Raw genomic sequence first — 10,755 nt, forward strand, 5'->3', positions numbered from 1 at the left:
GCAGTTATTTTTATTCGTTTTACTTTTATTTTGTGTTCAAAAGGTGAGGTTAATTTATTTTTGTAACAGTATGACAGCTATTCATAATTTTATGATTGCAACACTATGAAGATATAATTTTTGAAATGTTATAAGATACAGTAGCAGAATGGTTTACAGTTAACTTTGGAGTTTACACTGTATTATGTATTCAGTTCAGCAAATATATTCAGGCACAGTAAACCAATGAAGTTGAGAAAGTCACAGCGACCCTCAAGGAATGACGGAATGCTTGATTACCCTCAGTTGGTTTGTCCAGTGTGAACCAAAGCTTCAGCTTGTCAGGATGGCTTTTTTCCACCTCATGCAGCTCATCTCTGAGTAAAATATCTTTCTCCGTCTGCATCACAAGTAAATAGAGAGATTTTTTTTTTTTTTTTTTTGGTCCAATTGATTTTATCTGTATAAAGAAAAATTCAGTACAGGGCTGACCTGGTTGGCAAAAATAAGATGGCACTTCGTGTTGTCACTAGGATCTGCTGTGATCGTCCGAATTAACTGCAACATTGGCGTAATACCTGTGCCGGGAGAAAAAAAGTGTCCTTTCACAAATAAATGTACTGATAACGTACCCTATATAGAAACAAGAGTATTCCTTACTGCTAATCTAATTTTTAACAATACAGTGTTACTTACAAACCTCGTAACCTGAAAATTACGGCATGCCTTAACGTGCAATATTGCCTCTTCTGACGAAAGAAATGTCAGGATGCGAAAGGCAAACATACAGTATGTGATGCTATTCGCAGCTCCCAGAGTTTATTGAACGTAACATACTTATAGCTGCTCTGCCAATGGCTATTGCTGAGCATCTTCCTAGCATTCACTTAGCTAAAGGGGACCTCTACTGTATATGTATGTGTGTATCCAAGCGGTTTCTTCATTGGCCCTTCGTGTTCTGACAGCTTTATGTGAGTGTATTAACGTTTATTATTTTTTACATTATGCACAACTGTCATTTTTTTGTTTATTGTGCAATAATAAATTGTAACACATATTTGTTACACATTTTGATGCATTTTTATGCTTGATAAAAAATGTATGTCTGAATTTTGGGAGGCTTGAAACAAATTAGGGGCATTTATACAGAAAATTTGTCTCTCTTTATGGAATTTTCAGTTTAATTTTGTAAGTAGAGGTACCGGTAAAATCTAGTTTTATGAAGCAGGCACAGACACACATTCACAAATTTTCAATAAATTGTTAATGAATTTTATTTATTAAATATCTGTTTATATCTTTGCGCAGTAGAATACAATTTGCTTCATCAAAAAATATATTCCCATTTAATTTTATTGTGTACATCTCATTTCCTGACAAGAGTAGGTGATGGAGTGGCCTGTAGATAATATAATTATGAGCTAATAATAAAAATAATTCACAATAATGAAGCCTAAACGAACCTGTTCCTCCAGCAATCATGGCAATATGTTTGATCTTGAAAGTCCTCGGCTCTGACTTCTTGTCCGGCCGGATGGAAAACTGACCTTATCAGATGAATGAATAGCATAATTTTTTATCTCACCTTATTGAACAGTGACACCTGCTGTTTTAATGGTGTACTGCAATTTAGTATATACAAATCACACATTAAATACCTTTCCCCTTGTACACAAGCAGGCCGCTGGGTCCCCTGAAGTCAATTGCATCTCCAGTAGCCATGTTATCCAGGTATTGGGACATCTTTCCTCCCTCTGGGAACGAGGGATGAGAGTTCTTATAGTACACCTGACAATGTTAAGAAAAAATAAAAAGAAAGAAAGAAAAGAGATGGGAAAAAAAGAAAGCAAATCTGAATTAATTAATGTTCAAATCTTTTTTGCGTGGAAGCCAATGAGAGAGAATGGATGTACAGTCATGTGAAAAAATTGGGACACCACATTAAATTTTCAGTTCTTTATTAAGAAATGTTCACATATCAATGTCTGATTTTGTTTTTCTTGATCTCTGGAAAAGAAAGCGATTTAATTGCAGGTAAACAACAAAAATTACGATTGTTTTACTCATTAAACCAAATTTATCAACAAAAATGCATATTCTAAGATAGGAAAAAGTTAGGACACCCTACCACATAATAGCTAGTCTTACCCCCTTTGGCTGAAATAACTTCAGTGAGACGCTTTTTGTGCCATCTACCAGTCTTTGACATCAGTCTGAAGAAAGTTTGCCCCACTCCTCAACGCAGAATACTTTTAACAGTGACTGACTGTTGAAGTGAGTTAAAACACCATGGTGAGATCAAAGGAGCTGTCTGAGGCCTTCAGGAAGAAGATTGTAGATATTTATGAGTCTGGTAATGGATTTCAAAAGATCTCAAAACAATATAAAATCATCCATTCCACTGTCGGGAAAATTGTCTACAAGTGGAGAGCATTCAAAACAACTGCCAACATGCCCAGGTCTGGCTGTCCAAGCAAGTTCACCCCGTGATAAGACCCTACGATGTTAAAAGAAGTCTCCATAAACCCTAAAATGTCATCACGGGACCTAGAGCAGGCTCTTGCTACTTTTGATGTGAAAGTGCATGCCGCTACAATCAGAAAGAGACTACATAAATTGAGGTGTGCAAGGAGGAAACCTTTGCTCTCCAAGAAGAACATGAAGGCCAGACTGAAGTTAGCCAGATTGAATGTAAACAAAGACCAGGACTTCTGCAAAATGTTCTTTGGACAGATTGATTTAAAATTGAATTATTTGGACACCAGAACAGAGGACATGTTTGGCGTAAACCCAATACAGCATTCCAGGAAATGAACCTCATACCAACTGTGAAGCATGGAGGTGGAAGTGGTATGGTTTGGGGGTGCTTTGCTACAGCAGGACCTGGCCAGGTCACCATCATAGTATCCACCATGAATTCTATAGTGTATCAGAGGGTGCTTGAGGAACATGTGAGATAATCTGTGAAACGATTAGAGCTGAAGCGAAACTGGACCCTGCAACATGACAATGACCCAAAATAAACCAGTAAATCCATATGGCTGAAAAGGAAGAAATGAGTCCTGAAATGGCCGAGTCAAAGCCCAGATCTTGATCCCATTGAGATGCTGTAGAGTGACTTGAAACGGGCTGTACATGCAAGAAACCCATCAAACATATCACAGCTCAAACATATCCTCTGCGGTGAGGAGTGGGACACACGGTGGTAGGATGTCCTAACTTTTTCCTATCTTAGAATATGCATTTTTGTTCATAAATGTGGATTAATGAGTAAAACACTGTTCATTTTTATTGTTTACCTGCTATTAAATCACTTTCTTTTCCAGAGATAAAGAAAAACAACATCAGAAATTGATATGTGAACATTTCTTAATAAAGAACTGAATATTTAATGTGATGTCTTAATTTTTTCACATTATTGTATGTGTTTTATGAGCATTGCTTCCCGTAGAGGTGGTTAGTAACGCATTACAATTACTCCGTTCCATTTATTGAGTAACGGCACGGGTGGTGTTTTTGTTTCTGTAGATTTTCCTGGTCGAAATTCATTGATTTGTGTGCATTTTTTGGGCCTAATATGGTCATGTAATAGGTGATAGTACAGTATTATAATAATACTTAATTTAGATGATGTGCTGAGTAAAAAATAACAGACTCAAATACTAATATAACTGACTAGGTCAGGGCCAAACATACAGTGCTGCTCAAAAGTTTGTGAACCCCCTCAACATTTTGGAATTTTCTATTATTTCAACCTGATTTCCTAATCAATCAATTCAGTATTTTTTTTTTTGTTTTTTTAACAGTTGTGTTGTCGAGACTAAATTAAAAAGAGTTTTCATCAACTGATGTAGGTGCAAAATTGAACTGTTTGGTCACAACCAAAACCGCCATGTCTGGCGAAAAGTCAACACTGCATACCACCAAAAGAACCTTCTCCCAACAGTGAAGCATGGAGGTGGGAATGTCAAGATCTGGGCTTGCTTTTCATCCTCAGGACCTGGACAACTCCACATAGTCCAGGGAATCATGAATTCTGAAGAATATTGTCAAATCCTAGAACATAACCTGACGCCATCTGTTTTGAAGTTAAAGCTTGGCAGAAGGTGGATCATGCAACATGATAATGATCCAAAGCATTCCAGCAATACAACCAAGGAATGGCTGAAAAAGAAGAAGATTCGTGTTCTGGACTGGCCCAGTCAAAGTCCTGACCTAAATCCCATTGAAATGCTGTGGCGGGACCTGAAGCGAGCAGTTCATGCCAGACGCCCATCAAACCTCTCTCAACTGACTGCGTTCTGCAAGGAAGAATGGGCAAAAATCCCCCAAAGTAGATGTGAGAGGCTGATTAGTCACTACAGAAACCGTTTGGGTGAGGTAATCTCTGCAAAAGGAGGCGCAATATCCTATTAACTGAAGGGGTTCACATACTTTTGCACACATGATATCTGAGTTTTTCTTAAATCAACCACTTTTGTTAAATAAAGAATGACAATATAACTATTTCTTTTGTTTCAGTCCATTATTTGGAATGTCAGTATTGTGGATTTGGGTATAACTTAACATTTAATAAGGTTATTTTAGTTTTTTTTTACAAAAAATCTGACCATCGCTGTGGGGTTCACAAACTTTCGAGCAGCACTGTATATAAAAGCTTGTATTTCTAGAAATTCACCGCGCTTAGCGCAGGCAGATATTTTATCCAGTACTATTTTAGCTAATCAAATGCGAGCGTGACCTCTGCAATACCCAGTGTCCCATACATCTGTATTTGAGTGTATTATTGTTAAAGTAATCGGGATGAAAAAGTATCTGAACCTTTTGGAATTTCTCACATTTCTGCATAAAATCACCATCAAATGTGATCTGATCTTTGTCAAAATCACACGGATGAAAACACAGTGTATGCTCTAACTAAAACCGTCCAAACATTTATAGGTTTTTATACTTTAATGAGGGTAGTATGCAAACAATGACAGAAGGGGGAAACATATGTAACTGAACCATCACATTTAATATTTTGTGGCCCCCCCTTTGGCAACAGTAACTTCACCCAGACGCTTCTTGTAGCTGCAGGTCAGTCTGGCACATCGATCAGGACTAATCGTGGCCCGTTGTTCTCTACATAACTGCTGTAGTTCAGTCAGATTCCTAGGATGTCTGGCATGAATCGCTGTCTTTAGGTCATGCCACAGCATCTCAATGGGGTTCAAGTCTGGACTTGACTTGGCCACTCTAGAACCTGTATTTTCTTCTTCTGAAACCATTCTGAAGTTGATTTACTTCAGTATTTTGGATCATTGTCTATAGTCGTAGCAACTATCCACTTTTTAGCTTCAACTGTCCGACAGACGGCCTCCGGTTTTCCTGCAAAACATCCTGATAAATATTTGAATTCATTTTTCCATTAATGATTGGAGGGTGTCCAGGCCCTGAGGGAGCGAAACAGCCCCAAATCATGATGCCCCCTCCATCATGCTTCACGGTGGGGATGAGGTGTTGAAGTTGGTGAGCTGTTCCATTTTTCCTCCACACATGACATTGTGTGTTACTCCCAAACAATTCAACTTTGGTTGCGTCATTCCACAAAATATTTTTGCCAAAACCTCTGTGGAGTGTCCAAGTGCCTTTTTGTGAACATTAAACGAACAACATTTTTTTATTTTTTTTTTAAGACAGCAGTGGCGTTCTCTGTGGAGTTCTTCCATTAACACCATTCTTAGCCATAGTTTTACATATAATTGATGTGTGCACAGAGATATTGGACTGTGCCAGTGATTTCTGTAATTGTTTAGCAGACACTCTAGGGTTCTTTATTACCTCTCTGAGTATTCTGCGCTGAACTCTTGACGTCAACTTTAGTGGACGGCCACTCCTTGGGAGAGAAGCAACAGTGCCAAACCATTTTCCACCTTCTCGGACTGTCGATTGATGAACATCCAGACTTTTAGTGATGGTTTTGTATCCTTTCCCAGTTTTATACAAATCAACAATCCTTGATCGCAGGTCTTCAGACAGCTCTTGACCGAGCCATGATGCACATCAAACGATGCTTCACATCAAGACATTTCTTTCCAGGTGTGTGTTTTATAGTGGACAGGGCAGCTTTAAACTAAGCCTGTCGCAATATGCAATAATTCGATCTATCGCACGGTAAATGAAAATTAAGGCGATCATTTTCCCGCTGCGATTTATCGTCTCACGTGCATGCGTGCGTGCGTGCAGCAGATGTGCGGCGGACGTGCTGTTAAAAGTTCGGCTTCCTTGTTATCAACAGCGCAAAATGCTGTGATGAGGATTCACTCTGTTTTATTGACTTCTGGGTATGTTCGTTTTACACATTTGAACCTAGCCTAAGGCTACGTTCATATTAGAGGTCTTAATGCATGAATCCGATTTTTTCGTGTTTTTCCGACTCGAGTGAGGCATTAACTTGACGGTCTGAACATGACAAGTTGCAGAGACGTGGAAAATTTCAAATCCGATCTGGGCCACATTTTTCCAGAATGTGGCTGGCGGTCTGAATTTTCAAGTCTCCCAAATCGGAATTCATGCAGCAATGACATCAGCAAAGCGAAAGCGGCAGGCAGGACGGGAGCGATGGAGCTGTGCATTAGCTTCTAGCTTTAACTCTGCTTTTATGCACGAAGCGGGCTTGAACACGGTCATAAAAAAAATAAATGAAGAAAAGGATAAGCCAGACAATTTTCGATTTTAATTCTATGCACCTAAGGAGCAATATTTCAGTCTTGCTTACATGGCCAAGACGGGGCAAATTAACACACCCACGTCATGTCACGCACACAAGTCAAGGCTTACGTGCTTGCGTGTATGCATTCTATCAGTCCATATAAACTTTGAATAAAGGACTAAACAGGGATTATTAATGTCTGGTATTTGTGTCATCTTTTTGGAAATCAATATATGATCACCCTGGAATGACATACAGCTAGCATGTGTAATTTGTTTTGTTGCTGCTGAGCATGCGGTCACTTTGCTGACTGCATCTCGGACTGCGAATTAGTGCGTATGCACAAAGGCAGTCTGAACGGGCACGCCAAAAAACCAGACATGACAAAAAATCGGATTTGTGCATTAAGACCTGCAGTATGAACCTAGCCTTAGTGAAGCCAAATTTTTGTTACTGCTACTTAATTATTTTTCTCTGTTGTTGTTGAAGTGCAATTGTTTGTCTTTGTACAACTTTATACCTCTGTGCCTAAATGCTGAAGTTATTGAAGTACAACTTTATCTTTCCTTGAAAAAGACATTTGATATATTCTGTGTTTCTGTGCGGTATTGGTATTGTTGTCTTTTACTTAAAAGAGGCATGGTCTATTGTTTTTACTTGTGATTTCTTAAAAAGTATTTTTGAATTTAAGAGTAAACATTTATTGCCTTTAAATGGGTGTACTTAATATTACTTAGTATTATTAATATGTATATATACAGTGGGGCAAATAAGTATTTAGTCAACCACTAATTGTGCAAGTTCTCCCACTTGAAAATATTAGAGAGGCCTGTAATTGTCAACATGGGTAAACCTCAACCCTGAGAGACAGAATGTGGGAAAAAAAAACAGAAAATCACATTGTTTGATTTTTAAAGAATTTATTTGCAAATCATGGTGGAACATAAGTATTTGGTCAATACCAAAAGTTCATCTCAATACTTTGTTATGTACCCTTTGTTGGCAATAACGGAGGCCAAATGTTTTCTGTAACTCTTCACAAGCTTTTCACACACTGTTGCTGGTATTTTGGCCCATTCCTCCATGCAGATCTTCTCTAAAGCAGTGATGTTTTGGGGCTGTCGTTGGGCAACACGGACTTTCAACTCCCTCCACAGATTTTCTATGGGGTTGAGATCTGGAGACTGGCTAGGCCAATCCAGGACCTTAAAATGCTTCTTAGGAAGCCCCTCCTTTGTTGCCCTGGCTGTGTGTTTGGGATCATTGTCATGCTGAAAGACCAAGCCACGTCTCATCTTCAATGCCCTTGCTGATGAAAGGAGATTTTCACTCAAAATCTCTCGATACGTGGCCCCATTCCTTCTTTCCTTTACACAGATCAGTTGTCCTGGTCCCATTGCAGAGAAACAGCCCCAAAGCATGATGTTTCCACCCCCATGCTTCACAGTGGGTATGGTGTTCTTCAGATGCAATTAAGTATTCTTTCTCCTCCAAACACGAGAACCTGTGTTTCTACCAAAAAGTTCTATTTTGGTTTCATCTGACCGTAACACATTCTCCCAGTACTCTTCTGGATCATCCAAATGCTCTCTAGCGAACCGCAGACGGGCCTGGACGTGTATTTTCTTCAGCAGGGGGACACGTCTGGCAGTGCAGGATTTGAGTCCCTGGCGGTGCCATGTGTTACTGATAGTAGCCTTTGTTACTGTGGTCCCAGCTCTCTGTAGGTCATTCACTAGGTCCCCCCGTGTGGTTCTGGGATTTTTGCTCACCGTTCTTGTTATCATTTTGATGCCACGGGGTGAGGAGGGAGTTAAAAGTCCGTGTTGCCCGACGACAGCCCCAAAACACCACTGCTCTAGAGGAGATCTGCATGGAGGAAAGGGCCAAAATACCAGCAACAGTGTGTGAAAAGCTTATGAAGAGTTACAGAAAACGTTTGGCCTCCTTTATTGCCAACAAAGGGTACATAACAAAGTATTGAGATGAGCTTTTGGTATTGACCAAATACTTATTTTCCACCATGATTTGCAAATAAATTCTTTAAAAATCAAACAATGTGATTTTCTGTTTTTTTTTCCACATTCTCTCATGGTTGAGGTTTACCCATGTTGACAATTACAGGCCTCTCTAATATTTTCAAGTGGGAGATCTTGCACAATTAGCGGTTGACTAAATACTTATTTGCTCCACTGTATACATAATATATAAATTGGTTAAAAAAAAAAAACATTTGGTTGCAATAATATCGCATATCGCAATAATTTATGAGAGAATTTATCGCTCACGAAAATGTTTTATTATTTATTTATTTATTTATTTATTTATTTATTTATTTTCCCTTCAGGCATGACAAATCCAAACATACAGCATTTATATGTGTTTATAATTAATTCAACCCGAAAAGAAAAGGGCTGACGGGAGAAGCCGAAGCTTATTGAAACCCGTCCCAAGTTATCGCGACATGCCTACTTTAAACCACTCATCAGTGATTGGGTGCACACCTGACTTAAATTGTTTGGTAAAAAATGGTTTCAATTGCTCTTTAAGTGTCCTTAGGCAGAGGCTTCACTTACTTATTTCCCCCCCTTCTGTCATTGTTTTCATGCTATCCTCATTAAAATATGAAAACCTATAAATGTTTGGGTGGTTTTAGTTAAAGCAGACACTGTATTTTCATCTGTGTGATTTTGACAAGGATCAGATCCCATTTGATGGGGATTTTATGCAGAAATGTGAGAAACTTCAAAAGGTCCAGATACTCTTTCATACCACTGTATGTGGGTATAAATGATGTCACAGGTATCATCACAGCAATGGCTACGCTCATAAGTGCTGTCATTTTTTTTTGAGTTCTAAGGAATTTACAATTTGCGTACTGATATACATTGATGTCTACTAGGTGTTATCTGTCCCTTTTAATGCTGCAATGACATATTGTGGGGCATAAAATGTAGTTAACCACCCATTGTGCAAGTTCTTTCACTTAAATATTCCAATATTTTATCGTCAAGTTTCAGAAATTGAATGTTTAGTAAAAACAATACAATGTGGCTCTAAAATGAATGTGCATTTAGACCATAATTTTTATATACAACAAAATCTCCCACTTCATTTTAGGGGTGTGTCATCTTGTGTAATGCATTGAAAATGCAACTAAAAGCGTCAAAATACCTTGACAACAAGGTCGACATATCCTTGCTGATTATCACTGGAGACTGGTGTGTAGGCTCTGACGACCAGGCTACCATTCACCTTGGCTGAGAGATACACGTGCTGACCTGCTGAAAAGTACGGAAAAAGGTAGTACACCATGTACTGCATCATTGCAGTCATCAATGATTAGGATAATAGGGTTTTTTAGTACCGACTGGCAGCCCTAGGATATGATCTGATGAGGGAAGGCCAAAACGAAATTTCTTTGTGTCATGACTAATTTCCTGCAAAGGGACAAAATAAAAGTTAGGCAAATATTGATTGATAGACAAAGATTGTGTGTAATATTTAGTATACCTGTTTATCTATTAGCTTTAGAGGATATTTAACAACAGGGTCTTGCAGAGTGACCGGAAATTTGGTTTTATGGGCAGAGCTGTACATTAAGAAGTACAGCACACTTACAACCACTATACACACAGCCACTACTACAGACAGGAGCTGAAACATATATTAGATATGTGATTTCATTAAGCGTGTTTGCAAACTTGTATTTGGCATGAGTATGATTCCATTTATTTAATAACTTGACATGGATTTTGACAACAAATAAAAAGAGAATTCTCACCATAATTGGATCCATAATTCAAACAAAGTGGAAGATTGTTCTTCTGTTCATGCAAGAGCAGAGTCCACTTGATTTCCACCCCTAACACACTCACGCGGGCTGTGGGAGTTGCCTATGCTGTAACTGGAATGTTAGATGTGGAACGCACCAATAGGAAGACAAATTTCAGCATGACACTACATAGTATGACATCACACTTCAGGAGAGGAGGGGATTATTAAAAAGATACCTCAAAGCCTGGTTGGATGTTTAATCATTTATTGTAGACATTGACAAGTATTTAAAAAAAAAAAAAAAA

The 10,755-nt window shown here is 38.6% G+C and overlaps 1 protein-coding gene across 1 annotated transcript in view; it reads right to left on the reverse strand.

Annotated features, from left to right (window-relative positions):
* The window catches only part of LOC130916381 (NADH-cytochrome b5 reductase 2), a 16,394-nt gene extending 5,802 nt beyond the window's left edge, over positions 1–10,592 (reverse strand). Inside the window, exons 1-8 of the mRNA XM_057837077.1 lie at positions 10,458–10,592; positions 10,187–10,330; positions 10,041–10,113; positions 9,848–9,954; positions 1,638–1,767; positions 1,443–1,526; positions 472–557; positions 280–379 (exon numbers count right to left, since the gene is read on the reverse strand). Coding sequence (XP_057693060.1) covers positions 280–379; positions 472–557; positions 1,443–1,526; positions 1,638–1,767; positions 9,848–9,954; positions 10,041–10,113; positions 10,187–10,330; positions 10,458–10,472 — 739 coding nt within the window. The 5' untranslated portion in view covers positions 10,473–10,592. The remainder of the gene's footprint in view (positions 1–279; positions 380–471; positions 558–1,442; positions 1,527–1,637; positions 1,768–9,847; positions 9,955–10,040; positions 10,114–10,186; positions 10,331–10,457) is intronic.
* Between the last annotated feature and the right edge of the window lie 163 nt (positions 10,593–10,755).

Source organism: Corythoichthys intestinalis, chromosome 5, assembly GCF_030265065.1.
Source record: "Corythoichthys intestinalis isolate RoL2023-P3 chromosome 5, ASM3026506v1, whole genome shotgun sequence".
Taxonomy (NCBI): Eukaryota; Metazoa; Chordata; class Actinopteri; order Syngnathiformes; family Syngnathidae; genus Corythoichthys; species Corythoichthys intestinalis.